Source organism: Macrosteles quadrilineatus, unplaced genomic scaffold (genome assembly GCF_028750875.1).
Source record: "Macrosteles quadrilineatus isolate MER2022 unplaced genomic scaffold, UCM_ALF_1.0 Scaffold_7__1_contigs__length_78375512, whole genome shotgun sequence".
NCBI lineage: Eukaryota > Metazoa > Arthropoda > Insecta > Hemiptera > Cicadellidae > Macrosteles > Macrosteles quadrilineatus.
The window spans coordinates 43,377,690-43,394,135 of record NW_026542600.1 but is presented as its reverse complement, the minus strand read 5'-3'; the positions used below and the strand labels follow the sequence as shown (position 1 = coordinate 43,394,135).

At 34.2% G+C, this 16,446-nt stretch overlaps 1 protein-coding gene across 4 annotated transcripts in view; it reads left to right on the top strand.

The window, feature by feature from the left end:
* Positions 1-16,446, top strand: part of LOC128997912 (protein suppressor of white apricot) — a 56,100-nt gene that overhangs the window by 20,329 nt on the left and 19,325 nt on the right. For 3 of the 4 annotated variants that reach the window (XM_054423737.1, XM_054423735.1, XM_054423734.1), the window contains exons 10-16: positions 2,811-2,984; positions 3,934-4,059; positions 6,343-6,621; positions 7,432-7,650; positions 13,241-13,318; positions 14,515-14,626; positions 15,515-15,705. In XM_054423737.1, coding sequence (XP_054279712.1) covers positions 2,811-2,984; positions 3,934-4,059; positions 6,343-6,621; positions 7,432-7,650; positions 13,241-13,318; positions 14,515-14,626; positions 15,515-15,705 — 1,179 coding nt within the window. The remainder of the gene's footprint in view (positions 1-2,810; positions 2,985-3,933; positions 4,060-6,342; positions 6,622-7,431; positions 7,651-13,240; positions 13,319-14,514; positions 14,627-15,514; positions 15,706-16,446) is intronic. The other variant, XM_054423738.1, reaches the window with a different exon arrangement.

Sequence of the window (16,446 nt, the reverse complement as noted above, 5' to 3'; positions counted from 1 at the left end):
CATAAACATTTTTATCTTTTAATATTTTTGACCAATCTTTATGAAACTTGGTATGTTTGTTAAGGTAGAAGAGACCCGTAAAACTTCATCTCGATTCAACTTAAAATTTCAAAATGGCTGCCATTTAAAATTTTGTTAACTTAAATTACTCGAAAATGGCTGGTTTTATGAAAAAATTCCAACATCACTTTTATTTAGCATTTAAATTATCTATCAAACGATAACAAGTTCAAAAATATCAAATAAGAAATAGCTGAAATGTTACGAATTTTAGTTGTAAAGTGGGCAAACCTGACTAGCTTCTGCCTTATTCTACCCCGTTTTACAACTAAAAAATAAAAATCGTAAAATTTCAGCTATTTCTCATTTGATCTTTTTGAACTTGGTATAGTTTGATAGAATTACAAATGATAAATAAAAGTGTTCTTGGTATTTTTCCATAATTTAAATGTATGTATAGGAGCGCTCGTGGCACCACTACATCAGTTGATGTAGTCAGCACTGAACGTGTTAACCTAATCTAAATTTAGAGCGCATCACTGCAATACACTGGAATTTAAAATTTAACAAATATATAACATAAGATTCCATATAGTGGCAGCTAAACAGATTTATACATAACAACTTAGGAACAAATCTCTTCTGTGATTTTTATGTTTACTTAAGCACTGTTTGTATATCAAATGAACTAATTTTATTACAAAATGTACTAATAAATCCTTCCACTTTCACTTAACCTTCTCCTGACCATCCTGACCCATCTCCAATATATATGTGAACTGCACCCTTGAACTCATCTATGGCGATGGAATATCACCTTCATCAACAATGGAAATGCTGCTACAAGAAAAACCTTCACCTATGAATCCTCTTCCTATGGATCCTCGACCCCTTCCTGATCTCTGGGGTAATTTAGTTTCATTATATTGTTTACTACCGTATAAACCATGTATAGTTTTAAAGTTATCATCCATGGAAAAATTAATATTTTAGATTTACATTAGTGATGTGTCGATACCAAAATTGATCGAACGCTTTTTCTCAAATAATACCAAACTTTCAATATAGATTGGTGTTCTAATCCTTCCCCTGTCTTTATGGCCTTACACAAGGTAATTTTGGAGTGATGTTGTGTCTTTTAAGTAATGTTTTTTAAATCAGAAATGGAAAATTATAACTAACCAATCAACATGTAAGCCCTTATTAACACATAAAATAGATACCATATTAAAGGTAAAGAAGTTTTGCAAAGAATCATCAAAAGAAAATTTTATTTTAACGAGAGGTGTGCCAGCCTCAGATTTTTTATCAGACCGAGCTCGAGGTAATACCATGACCTCTTGAATGTATTCTAGAAATGGTAGCAATAATCGACACATCCCTAATTTACACGCTTTTCACATCAAAACAGTTCAGTGGCCTTGGCAGTTTAAGTGTTGTAGGCATACACCAAAGGAGCGTACTCAGTAGCCAGATTTTGTCAGTTCTATGTGTGTCCAAATCCCACTACAGATTTCAGATGCTCATGCGATGTGAGGTGTTATAGTAAGTAATTGAAGGTAAAAACTAAAAACCAATGTCTCCATTTCGAAACATAGCTTTAAAATTAGTTTTAGATGGTTCTGTTTAGAATTTAGTCTTCTAGGATGGACTAAAGAGCCAGCCGATTTATAAATAGCTCAGAATTATTAAATTAAGGCCTACCTATTGATGTATTAACTTGGCACATTAATGCCACAATGCCTATTTTTACCTCCATAGCGTTTCATTGGTCGCATAGAATATTTTGCTATTCCATGCATCCAATTGCATTTACATCTGTTAGGTTTCTAATGGAAATGTTAAAGGCCTATTAAAATTACCTCCTGGATTTTCTTTCCAAAATACCAACAAAGCCACTCAGTAAATATTTCCGCATCATAATTGCAAAATTTATATGTAAAAAAAATGCTTTGTTAAATGGCAAATACATATAACATTTTTATTTATTTTTATTGAGACTTGGTTAAACCATTTTATGTTGCAAAGCAATAAAGGCTGCTTAATGCTCCCAGAATAAGTGTACATGTTCATACTTTTAATCTGTTAATAACGATGTCAAATATGTGGTGTAAGGAATTTAGACCTGTAATTGGTCCCTACTTGGTAAAACAATGGGCGCCGTTCTGGGAACATGTACCGGTGCACCGGTACCGCACCAGTGCAAAAAATGTGTCGTTCTGGGAGACCAGTGAGTTAACCTAGCAGACAGTTATTTTCTCTTTTTCCTCCATCGGTGCAAGATTTATGCACCAGAGAAATTGTATGGTGCATAATATACCGGCGGCTTCTGATTGGTCAGTTTCTTGGACAACAGTATGCAGCTACGGCAAGATGGCGGGTCCATCGAATAATGTTAATCAGTTTTATAGGTTATATTACGTAATGAGTGAATAATTTATTCTATGAGGGGGTTATATTACGTTATAAGTGAATAATTTTCAAATAATTTATTCTGTGAGTGTAAGATTGTTTGATTTAAATATTAAAAAGTAAATAGTAGGTGGATGTGTAAATTATAATCTGATGTGTACCGTAAACCGGTGACTAACCGTTCTGGGATACCAAGACTCTTGCCCCGGGGCGGTATCGGTGAATAAGTCACCGGTTAATCTGCACCAGTGCACCGGTAGATGTTCCCAGAAGGCGCCCAATGAAACCCTATTGGACTTAAGACTAATTGACTCAATACTTGAGTGCTGTTGTCTGTTTGTTTTCGAGTAACAGTATTATTTAAGTCAGTATTTCACTAAATTTTTTTTTTCACACAGCTCCAGTTTGCTTCTCCATCAAGAAACCGAAAGAAACAGAGCGATTAGGACACGCTAGTGCTTTTCCTCTGGAGGAATCATCCTCTGGTGAAGATGGAGTAGAGGAGGGAGAAATTGTTCCAACACCTCAGGACAGTAGAAAAGAAAGGTGCAGTGAAGGGGAGAACAGCACAGGTAAGAGTAGTTTACTTGTACCATGTTCAGTACCCAGTAAAAGTTAGTTGTCAAATCATTAACAGTTTTCTTCATCAGGCTTTTTTTGGTCAATTAAAATTTTGGGATACAGTATACTTCCTCTTCTCCGGACTCCTCGGGACCGAGGCCAGTCCGGATAATAGTTTTCCGGTTAAAACGACGTCCCCAAAAACTCGTAAAAACGGACTCTTTAAATGAATACTGTATACAGTATACAGTATACAGTATATAGTATACAGTATACAGTATTTGACTTAAATTTTGGAGAGCATTGTATTTAGACACGTGATCACTGGTCTCAAATCTTTCCCACGAGAACAGCTGTTTAAGTACAGTACCACCCTTCCTACCGATCTAGTCCGGTTAAACGGATATGCTGATACAAATTTTCCTGTTAAAGAGATGTCATTTCCACCACGTGTAGGCCGGTTAAACCGATGTCCGGTTAAGATAAAGGGGAGTCTACTGTATGTCTTACATGAAACTTGTATAAACATTTTCCTTAGTTCAAACTGTCAAAATCATATATCTCTAAAATGAATTATCGGGGAATTAAATTATTATGTTGACATATTTAACATGATGTAAGAGATCAATGGTGGTTAAGTTCTCTTTGTAATTTAAGTTTGGCTCCTGAAAGAGTTTTGTGACTGTTATTCAAATATGATTGACTTATCAATAATTATTTTAAAACTTATTGTGTTCTATTTAGTTCCATCTCCCTTTCTTTTTGTCTTCTATATACTTTCATCCTAATTTTCTTCTATTTACTTCCAACCTCCTCTCCTGGTCTTCTATTTATTTCCATACTCCCTTTCAATTCAATTACATTTCTAAACCACGATCCCAGCTGATTCACTACAAATTTCCTAAATACTCCACTCGTGTCCCAACTTTACCCCATTGAACTAGATCTTTAAATTTACAGTTGCTTCTGATGAAAGACCAAAAACCCCAACAAAATCTTCAAAAGAGAAAGAACATTTGTTAAAACATTGTAAACAATCTCCAGGTTCTGCTTCCTCAGTCGAGGTTGTTATTATCTCTCCACAAAGTAAGTATCCTCTTCACACATGAGAGCCTACATTCACATCAACAAATTTAAAATTTCACAATTATTTTGCTCATTGTTATGCTTTTGTAGGCTCGTTTGTTTGCTTGCTGGCTTTTGTAGAACATAATTCCTCCACTCAAATAATTTATTAGTAGACCTTTTAAAAAATAGTAAAAATAGAGGTAGGTACTAACTAAGCAACATTTCATCTAGTGATGGTCAAAACCAGAAATTTCGAATCTCGAAACCAAAACCGAAACTTAAAAAATTGAATCCCGAATCTCGAATCTCAAAACCTAAACGCGAAACTTTTTAGTTACCCGAAAAATACAGGTAATGATAACATTTTCATTATGATTATGTGATCAAAACTGAAAGAGATTGACTCCTGATCCGGAAATCTTACTAATATTATAAATGTGAAAGTTTGTGTGTTTGTTTGTTTGTGTGTTTGAAGTTCAATCATGCATAAACCACTGGACGGATTGGGCTGAAATTTGGCATGATGATAGCTTACATTCCCGATTAACATATAGGCATATTCTTATCTAAAAAATCCTTTCGGGCTCCGCCCCAGTGGCTCTGTAATTCCCCATGTTAACCTTATGAGTATTCATATTTAAAGGGAATTAAAGAATTTAGTCAGCTGTTTCAACTAAAAAAGTTGGTTCTATGATATGAAAAAGCATTAAAAAGTTATAAGATTTACCAACAGGGTGCAGCACTATATTTTTTTGCATTTATGAAAACAGCTAATTTGAACTAAGCAGCAACAAAAAACTGCGATTCGCTATGAGAACTGTCAAAGTAGGATTGTTTACAGTTATGTTTATGTTTTTCATTTCATGAATAATTTGTGGTATTTTGCGAATTGTTGATAATTTATTTTTCTCTATTGTTTAGGTGAAGTGGTAGAACATTATGGCTATGGTAGATGTGTAATACTATAGAATACTGTAAATTTAAAAAAGTAAATTTTATCAAACTGTGTCCTCCCTTATTGCAAACGCAAAGCTTGAGTATAACTGCAATAAGCATTTTATACTTATATTCCAACCCCGTACGAAGGACGGGTACTCTGCTAGTAATAACATTGGCAGATAAACTTCAAACCCAAAACAACATAATTTTTTTATAAACAACTAACATTAAAATAAATTAATCTCCTGATATAAAATTAATGATCAGATGATATGACATTGTAATGATATTATAATAATTAGAACATTTAGTGGTCAATAAAAATTTCTTTGTGTCTATTAAATATTCATATAAAACTGAATTGTAAGTTCCAGTATTTAAGATGCCTTTTGCAGTTTAGAAAACAATTAACTTGTTTCATTAGTGTTAATGGTGATCTGTTTGCTCCATTGCTACTAGCTTGTTTGTAAACAGTGTTAAAAACAATAATAATGTAATGACACAAAAAATCTCAGCAGTTTCAAAAATAAAAGTGCTAACATTTTCAATTTCAAAACTTTTTAATCTCGTCGAAACTCTCCTATCGAATCTTAAGTTTTGTTGGTTTTGAGATTTGATATTTGGTTTTGACACATCACTACTATTGTAAATAGTGTAAATATATGTTTTTTATTGACAAACTCATATGAGTTGACGCAATCTATCCGACATTGTCGGTCAAGGATGAAGACCTCAAGTATTTCAAGTAAGTATTTCACTAATTACATCATCAGTAGCAATCTTAATTCTGAGATCCTGTTTATCATTTATTTTTAACACATTTGGCACATTTACAATTTATTTCTCAAGTGACCATGAATTAATTTTACCAAAATATTGTATCCAACTTTTGGCTAATGGCTTTTTGACATGCCTAGTCAAGATTCATGATTTTGAGATATCGCTACTCTCCTACCTAATATTCCATCCCAAAAGTACTTATGATGGGAAGTTTGCTTTTTATACTCCCTTGAGACAACATAGCTTACAAGTTGATAAAATATTAAATATTACAACTGAATATTCATATCACAGTTCATATTTCAATGGGTACAAATTTATTGTCATGGGAGATAAAACTTAAAATTATTTACTGATGATTGAAGATCACGTTAAATGTGCTGTCGTTTAATGTAATTGTTAAATGTTGAATGAATTTGGTTTATCTAAAAGTATTACATAAATGTTAATTTTGCACGTGGAATCTAGCTATGATAATAACTACGTTTAAGGACATGTTTAACTTGTTTGCCCAATAAATCGTTATTTTTTTGTTTTTAGTTTGTATTTTAAAATTGTTTGAACAATCTTTTAAATTTTTAGCATCAGACAACAGCAGAAGAACCGATGCAACTCCAGATGGTAGCTCTCATGTAAGCCCAGGAACTACTCTAAGCAGTGGCAGAAAAAGTGTAAAAACTCCTAACAAAACTAAAACTTCAAGCAGCAAAAAAAGAACTAGGTCCACTGATAGAAGTAGGAAAAGTACCACCCCAAATGGCAGTCGCCTTAGTTCCAGGAAATTATTATCATCTGGTGATTCAAGTAGGAAAAGCAGAGAGCGAAAACATCACCCAAAATACAAAGCAAAATCAACCTCATGTAAGTGCCCAAAATTTGACATAAGATAATTATTTTTCAACAAATAAAATTGTTTGGATACAAACTTAGTCATAACATAAGAAATAGTTGACTGGCTACATAGTGGCACACCCACCTTAAGTGACAGGGGGGGGGCTCTCCTTCTCTGGTGGCAAACATGCTAACTTCCCTACTTTACAACACACTCGCCCTAGGCCCTACGTGTAAATTCTCATCCTCTTGACGTTGCCTGGTCCTACCCTACATCCCTGCCCTTGCGTCTTACCCTCCACGCAGGTCGACAGTGATCCTCTGTCGTCGCTTCTAGGACACCACACCCTCACTGATCCTTCGGCTAGAATGTCTTGGTCTCCCCCTCCAGTCTCAAGTCCAGGGCTGCCAGCTTACGTATCAATCCATACCTGTCCCCATGACGGCGTAATGTTGAGGTCCCACGTCACAACAGTTTAAAAATAGAAGATACACAAAAAGATTATCACAGTTTAACACTTATATTTTCATCCCTGAGTAAGACCTTTTGAGATAGTAAATGTCATGTCTTCAATGTAGCCTTTTGTGTGGCCTTTGTTGTATACATTTAAGACCCTGGACAGACATATTCTCAAATATGCTAACGCTAACTGAACTTCCATCTAAAAAACTTAAAAATTAGTCAAGTGGAATGTCCTTTAAATCCAACCTTATGTTTTACAAATTATAGCTTTAACCACTGTTTTATGGACAACTGTTTTATAACAATATACTGAGCAGTAAAATTTAAAAAGTCAAAAATATGCTTTTGTTTGAAAAGTTTCAAAGTGATTTTTTTAGTTCCAGACAAATACAAGGATAACCGAGAAAGGGAAAAACTCAAGGCCTTGAATGACAGATCTGATGTAAATTCACTATTGAGAATAAGAGAAAAAATGAAGGCAATGGAGGAGAAAGGCGGAGGAAATGCCGACTCTGTAACAAAAGTTAGAAATGATAGTGATGATCTCCCCCCACTTCCAGAGGACTCGCTTCTTAACTCGCACTCTGGTGTAGAAGGTTAGTTTTATCTCAATTACAACTTTCCATTGTGTAGATTGTCTAGGTAAAATAGATTTAAATACCATCTAGTAACTGATTATTTGTAAAAGTTGACATACTTGCATTTTGAATCAAGTAAACTCTTTCAACGATTGTGTTTAGGAGTCTACTGGTACGCAACTTCAATCTGATAATCATGTAAATTTTACTTCTTGCTGGGTAAAGCAGATTTAAGAAATACATAAGTTTAAACACGTAATAAGACGTCTTAACTAACCAGGAAATCAGAAACTGATTTTTCTCAAACACCCATTGATAACTACTATAATTCGAGCATCCATTCATTACTAACTGGCATTCTCTTTCAATGTTGTCATGTCTACTAAGCAAATCTCAATCACAGAAAATGATCATGATGGTGACACGATCATGGATGTTGCAGAAAAATTGTGAGGAAATAATGAAAGCTGCTGCAATTGTCGTGTGTGACCCTGACTTTGCTGCAATTCTGGCGTAAAACTTTTAGAAATCAAATTATAGTTTCATAATTGATTAAGTTAATTAAATAAAGGTTAGACTTGATATTTTAGATTTGAAATTCCTGGACTTCATTATTAATATCTATGGTAAAGACCACATTAGTACTGTATCTGGAGTTTTGCTTTTATAAACTTATATGCAATGATATAAGGTGAAAGATTTATATGATAAAACAAATAACAATATAACAATACATTCTGATATAAAATGGTTTAAGTTACCTTTTGCCTCAAACGATCCGTGATGTAGTAGATGACTACAGCTGTTTCGTGCCGCTGGGGCACATTTTAATTTGTGGTGGACTTTATTTAGATAATGGCTCCTTCTGATCTTGATTTGCCTTTCATTACCATTAAATATTTAATTATTTAATGGTAATGAAAGGCAAATCAAGATACTTGGAAATTATCTAAATAAAGTCCACGACAAATTAAAATTCACTCTCAAAACCGAAGCCAACAAGTCGATTAATTTCTTAGACGTAACAATTACAAGAGCCGACCATAACCTGGAATTTAAAATATACAGAAAACCCACAACAACCGACCAGACCATTCATTCATCATCACACCATCCTTTCAACCACAAGACAGCTGCTTACAATAGCTTCGTGCATAGACTACTATCCATACCGCTTACCACAGAAAATTACAACAATGAAATAAATATTTTGAAACACATAGCAGTTTCCAACGGATACGAAAGCTCACTAATTGATAAACTCATCAGAAAACAGAAAAAAAAATAAAATACATTCCAGAACCCAGAAACAAAAAAATATGTCTCCGCTGAATTTGGAGTAGTACTCATTAACACCTTGAGAAAAGAAGTGTTAAAGAACAATGTACAAGTTGCATACAAAACGTCCAACAGGTTATCTTGCTTGCTCAGAGGAAGGAAAAAAACTCCTTCTGATAAAGTGAATAACACAGGCATTTACAAACTCAAATGCAACGATTGCCCGAGTTCCTACATCGGCCAAACTGCTCGCTCGTTCTCTACTAGATTTAAAGAACATCTACCCAAAAAGAACTCGAAATCAGCATTCACCAACCACATCATTAACTCAAACCACAACTACACAGATATACATAGTAATTTGGAAATTATGCATTTATGCAACAAAGGCAGATATATGGACACAATAGAGGAATTCAAAATTTACAAGGCATCCAAAGAACACCCTAACCATATACAAAACGAACAAATTTCATTCAGATTGAACATTATTTACAATACTGCCATTCAATTAGACCAACACAAAACAGGTCCTGATAAAGGAGTAGGAGGAGGGGGTAACAGATGATGCTTGGACACACGCCAGCAGTCATGAGGCAACATTCACCGGCGCCTGTATCGCGTGTTCTTCACTTGGCCAAGTTTGTAAATATGTGTTTTTTAATTGTTTTTGTACCGTGTATTTTGTGTAATTATTTATTTTGACAAACTCATCCACGGATGACAGCTTCATCATCTTAACGCTCGACCTGAAGATGTGCCCCAGCGGCACGAAACAGCTGTAGTTATCTATAGAGGTGTGCAGATAGTGAAATTTCATTTCGGATCGGATAGTTGAGGCTCGGTTCGGATCGGATATTGGGAGGTTCGGATTCGGATATTTTCGGATTCGGATAGTTCGGCGCGGTTAATAATAAGCTGCATATGTATTTTTAACCTATAAAACAATGTAAAGCTGTGTAAATAAACTTAAATGACGATTTTGAACTATAGAATTTCAAATTAGCCAAGTCCACAGTTTTCTCTCTCTTGAAAATCACAATTCACAACATTTATTTTCAAAAGTTGGTTGCTTGAATTAAGTACATTTGCAGCCGAAATCTTCACACAACACCTTAGCTCAGCAGGACTGATGTCAAACGTTTGGGCTTGTTTACTTGAGGTTATGTTTTATCTTGTTTCCTGGTTCTCACAAGCCAAGGAGTTCGATCTCAAGTTTATTTTCACATTGTATTTCCTTACGTTTTTGGAACGGATTATTGGCCTTAAGTGGCATTTTGCGGGTTTGCCAAGTTTAGAAAACATCACTAATGCACTAAGATGGGCTCTAGCTCACGATTTGATGTTGGGCAATTAAATTAGACTTTATAACTGTGTAAAAGGTGTGTATCCCTGAATTTATAAGTTGCATTCTAAACTTATTCACTGCCAAACATAATTCAGTAGAACCTTGATGAACCGAGAATTACACTAGCCTACATAACTTCATTACCCCGAGTAAAATACCAAGATAATTTTTATAATTGTATTTGAATCGTGTAATCTTAGTTTGTTAAAAATGGATTGTATGTTCAACAATAATTGCAGTCCATTATTGTTAAGCAGTATGGTCCCAAATTATTGTTTTTGATTTTGAAACATCACAGTTCATTTGACAACATTATAGTTGAAGCAGCCCAATGTCAACTTGCAAAGTCACGCTTGTGCAATAGTTTGTTTACAAGCTTTCTCCAGACCACGGGGAGGGAGGGTCTGATAAGCCGTCTATTGTTCACCCCCAAGAAGGTCCGACCCTCATTAGTGCCGCTCGGCTGCACTCAGTGGGGAACCCAATACCACAAATCAATCTTTTAAATTAACACAAATATTTGGTAATAATTGTTTTATTAATATTCACCTTGAAATTTCAATAAATTTGGTGTAAAATTTGACAAAAATCGGCCATTTTGACCGATTATTAATACAGTACCAAATACCAATAAAGTAGTACATTCATTGGTAATTAAATAATAGGTAAAAATTAACCGATTTTCGTCAAGTTTTACCCCCCTGCTGTGCGCTAAGTCACAAAAGCTGATAACGACATGGGTGATTAGTAACCATGGCTACTTGTTGAATGCGTGATGAAGGGAAACCCAAGAAATAGAAGAACAAAGAGAAAGAATAACGACGTTGTTATATATACCCTTTTTACAATTTCCGTTATTGTTATCTTTATGTAAGATTTTATGATTTTGTTTTATAGGTTTATAAAATAATTCTTTTTAACTACGGGAATATCAATTTATAATTTATCAACGTGCTTCTCTTCTGAAACAGCAATACCGGATGCATAATAAAGGTCAATGACCTAAAATATCACGATTGTGCATTATTGTAATTTGATGTTGAAATTAAAATCACGACAAAAGTTTGTATATATCCATGGTCCCTATAGTTTAATCATTTAATATGTACACAATCAATGCTAAATAATCGTGGCTAGTTCTAACTTTATTTTTTATTATTCAAAGTTTCTACACAGTAAGACAATCCAAAGCCAAACCGGGCAATGAATACCCAAAAAACAACGTATCTTGTCCTGTGATTGGAATACCACTCGCCGGCCAGTCCTTTAGGTTTAGGGAAGTAGTGCAAGTCTATATATAGCTTCAAGGTCTTACCCACCCCTTCCCCCTCCGGTCCTACTTGACTCACTACCCGCACTCCTTTCGAGGTCATTGCCCAACCCCTCCCACCCTTCTATTGTGTTGCCTTTCTATTGTTTCTATTCTGACTATTTTTTCGGGAAACATTAAATCTATTGTTTACGTAACATCACAGTAGTAGGCTAGATTTTTCTACTTTGAAACAGTACTGTAAAAAAAACTATTACGCAGCGCCCCTAGTATCAGGAGCGAGACAAGCACGAGTTGACTTTCATTTGACCATGGTAGTTCTTTTCTGCTTCATGTCTGTTCGTTCCAGACGAATCTAATCGTAAAGCAAAACAGCCGATAACGACTAAACTAGTTATCAGTATTGCATCATACGGCTTCTTTGCCGTTTGCTGTTAGGTCGTTGGAAACGTATTGCTGTAATTTTGTCCTGGGAAACTAATGGTGGCTATGGAGATTTAGTTTTCTGTCCAAAACGTCAAAATATATTGTCTATCCGAAAAAGTCGGATATATAACGGATAGTGTCGGATATCGAATTTGGGCCCTGTACGGACGAACCGAACCGAATCCGACCCGATTTTTCGGATATCCGCACACCTCTAGTTATCTACTACATCACGGATCGTTTGACGCAAAAGGTAACTTAAACCATTTTATATTGCAATTTTCGATCCAGAGGCTAACCCATCATGAATACATTCTGTATACAACTCTTGCTCTTCAATTCAATTCAATTCAATTCAAATTCTCTTTATTCATTCACAGTACAAGTTTTTATACAATGAATAGCGTCAAATAAATATTAAGATGAATTATGCTTTACTTATCGCTAAAACAATCATTATCTTTTCAAAACAAATTTTAAGCTTAAGAATAATAAACAAAACAAAATTAAATCAAATCATCTTTCTAAACTATCATTTATGATTTCTCTTGAATTCCAAAATTCATCCAAAGAATACAAAGACAATGAAAGGAGATAAGTTTTCAATCTTTTTTTAAAAACGTCAAAACGTTTTTCCTCTATTATAACTTTAGGTAAATTAAATAAGAATTTTATGCCAATGAAACTACATTTCTTCTCAAAAAACTTTAATTTATGTCGTTCAACCTGCCTAGTATGCCATAATTTATAGTGTCGAATATTTGTACTATTAGTTTGGAGGTTTAATTTTTTTACATGTAATATAGTTTCAATGTAATATAGTTGTAATGTAGTGCTCTTCTTATTGCAATCATAGTTGAAAAGATGTTTGTAGGTACTGAAAATTTAAAGATGAAATACCTTATTATTTTACATAGCTTAATTTTGTTTCTAAAATGAAGTAAGTCAAATGTTCAAGGTTGTAACAACAATTCAAGTAATCTTTACAAGGTCAAATATTAAAAAAACAAATTTTTTACCAACACATAGAAATACTTGAAACTTTTATAGGCTATTGTAATTTTGAGCCTGACCCAAAAATTAGCCAGATCCAATGTGTATATTTAACAATGCTCGACCTGTATCCACTTGAGCATGACTACCCAACCCCTCAAATTAGCTGTGGATCCTATCAACTTTTATCCTATTTACGTATTTTAAATTCTGTAAACAAACACAACACTCCCTACAATGTTTCCCACTTACCTTCCAATACTTTTTATTTAATAAAAAACTGTCCTTTTCAGTGAATCTTGAAAAGAAACGAGAGGAAAGGAAGAAAAAAGTAAAAGAAATGATACAAAAAATCAAAACTGAATCATTAGGTAAGTTAAAAACACAGCTTATTTTGATAGGTAATTATTACAGGCTGTAAATGTTGTTATATTTTATTGTACTTTAAATTATTGAACAATCTTATATAAGATTTGGACATATTTTGAGATAATAGAGAAAACTACAAAGTGTATATGTAGCATATATATATATATAAGCATGGATAAAAAAACATACTCCCTTGGTAAATTTCTCATCCTTTAGAACAGCTGAAGCAAATTTTATTGTCAGTTCTGTACGGTGCTCTGTAGAGTTGTGTTTTGTTTACAAATTGTTTCTTGTTATTTCAGTAATTTAAAATATCGTTTAGACGTTTAACCAAATAATACGATCTAATCATAAACAATAACTCGTCCCCTATTTACTTGATACTTGTCTTCTTTATCTTTGACCGTTATTACGGATAGATAGCGTCAAATTTGTCAAATTTATATAACTAAACAGTAAAGCTCAAATCATGAAATTTACCTTAAACAAATAGAAACAAAATTTCGTTGACACTAGCGCCCATTGTCACCGTACATATACTAGACTTATAAAAGGAGCTTCAAAATTTACAATAGGATTAGAAGTCTACTTGTGTTGGTTAGTCTTGTGTCTTGTGTCTTGTGTTGGATAAGCCTATACTAGGGATGTGTTGATTCTCGATACCACGGATACTTAAGACACTGATTTTGACACAGAATCGATCTTTAAAAGTTGATCCCGATACTGATACCTGACACATATACGAACTTTGCGCGATCGATAAATTACCGATTTTGCCTCAATTAGGCATGACGTTGTCATGATCGTCATCTTGCCCCATTGCGGCGAAATTATGAACATCTCCTGCAGCCGTGTAGACATCAACATTGACTCCCGCAGTCACCGAAACGTGTGTGACAGGTATCGGTTTCCAAATCGACCTTTGATGTTCAATTCTTGATATCGATACCAAGTATCAAGAATCCTCACATCCCTATTCTGAATAAATGTTTCTCATTATTATTGACTTCACCTTAACTAAAGAGTTTTAGCAAAACTTACCTAGCATCCAATAACCAGTCACACTGCAAAAGAATCGTTGTTTTTCAGTGTTCTACTCTTCAATGTTATCAATGAACATCGATATTGATATTTTGAAAATCTACTTGAACGACAGTCTGAATTTTATGTACCTTTGAATAATAAAACATTTTTCTAGGTTCACACGAAAATAGTCAAGTCTTATTGCAAGGTGAATCTGGCCTTACTTCATCTACTAATGGGTCGCCAAGTTTCTCAAAGTCATTTCTGTCTCAAGTCAAAACCTCTGTGTAAGTAAAAAAAAACTTAAATGTTTTAGTTACAAGACGCTTCAGAGATTATATTTGGGTTTGAAATTTACAAACTAATTCATTCACTGCAAGATTGTGTTTAATATTTTAGGATAATGATGCAAAAGTTGTGAACTTGAATTTCATAGTTGAAAACTTGCAAGCTTGTTCGAATCAAGTTTTAAAATGAAGGAACTACTAGGAACTAAAGTAGTTGCCTTTGGCTGTATTGGCTATTAATTAACAGCTGTGTCTAAGGAATATGTTGGCCTTAGTCCCTTTCAAAACTAAAAGGTTGCGCCACTCATGAACCTAGCTTATTTAAATCCCAAATGTACAAGCTAAAAAATAATGCATATGAAAAAAAAATAATTAAATTAAATCTAATCAGTCATTCAATTTCATTAAATAAAAATTAGTTACAAACAAGTTAAGAAATCAAGAAACAAGTATTATGTTAAAATACTGAAATCTCTAAAAATCATCTTTGATTGCTTGGGGAAAACACTCAGGCCCAGACTCGTATGTATCTTCTATGGTTCTCTTTAGGATTAGTTAATTAAATATTGCACCCAGTTAACTTTTAAGTGTATTGTCTCAGTGCTCTTTGATTATGAAAATATTGTGAAATTAATTTGATACCTACACTTATCAAAGTAGTTGTCAACCATATAGCCTAGTATTATAGTAAAATTTCCATGCTGGAAGTAAATCCCTCAGTTTTAGTAACAAAGTCTACATTAATATCATACTAGGTTTGGAAGAAGGAGGGTGTAAACGTAACAGAGGCTTCATCAATATTACCCGTTGTTTAAATACTTTTATCCTATGAAACTGTACCATAATATTCAATTTAGTTATCCTATTTAACATTCAAAACATTTTCAGGCTGAATAAAAATAACAAGACTGAACCGAGCAAAGGTGATTCTCAAAAGGATATTGAAGAGCAGTTACGTGAACAGGTCAAACAATCATTAAAAAAGATTGCTGAGACGACATTGGCTGCCATTCCACCTGTAACGGAAGATAGCTGTTCCCAGTTCGATCACAGTTCAGCAGCAAATAGTAATGGCTTCGGTAAGTTAATACCAAAGATTAATTTAATTTGCATTGCTATTATACGCTTACTCCTCAGGGGGCACAGCCCCCTAGGAATCGGAAGAAAATTGTCAACGTAAGCATAGGTCGATATGCACATCAAATTAAAGGTCTTCACTAGTAGATTATTAATGCCGTAAATTCAAGCTCTAAAGAACGCCTGAGTAAAAAATGGCAGTCATTCAAAGCTACAAAATGGCAGATTCAAGAAATTTTTGAACGGCTGCCATTTTGCGCAGGATCAACCTTTTGAAGTGCGGTTTGTGGCATTGTATTCTACTAAAAAATACCTTTCATTTGATGTGCATATTGACCTATGCTTCCATTTAAGACTTTCGACCGACTCCTTGTGGGCCGTCCCCCTGAAGAGTTTTTGGATCACTGAATATGTGTTAAAATAAAGTTTTATGCTCTGTAACTTTGTACCAAGTATTGTAGCTCTATTTACATTATTTTTTAAAATATTTAACTGTCTTCGGGCTTTATTACCACTCTGTATATAGGCTATAAATACAGTAGACCCCCTCTTAACCGACCTCGCATTAACCGATAATCGGATTATCCGCCCTTGATCGTAAAATATTACAGTTTGTTTTAACCGACCTTGCTTTGAGAGCAGCTCGGTTTAACCGCCGCTTTCTCGGAATTTCGGCATTTCCTCTCCCACGCTGGGCTATGGGAACATTCGCTTATCTCCACAGGATGTGACTAACAATAAGT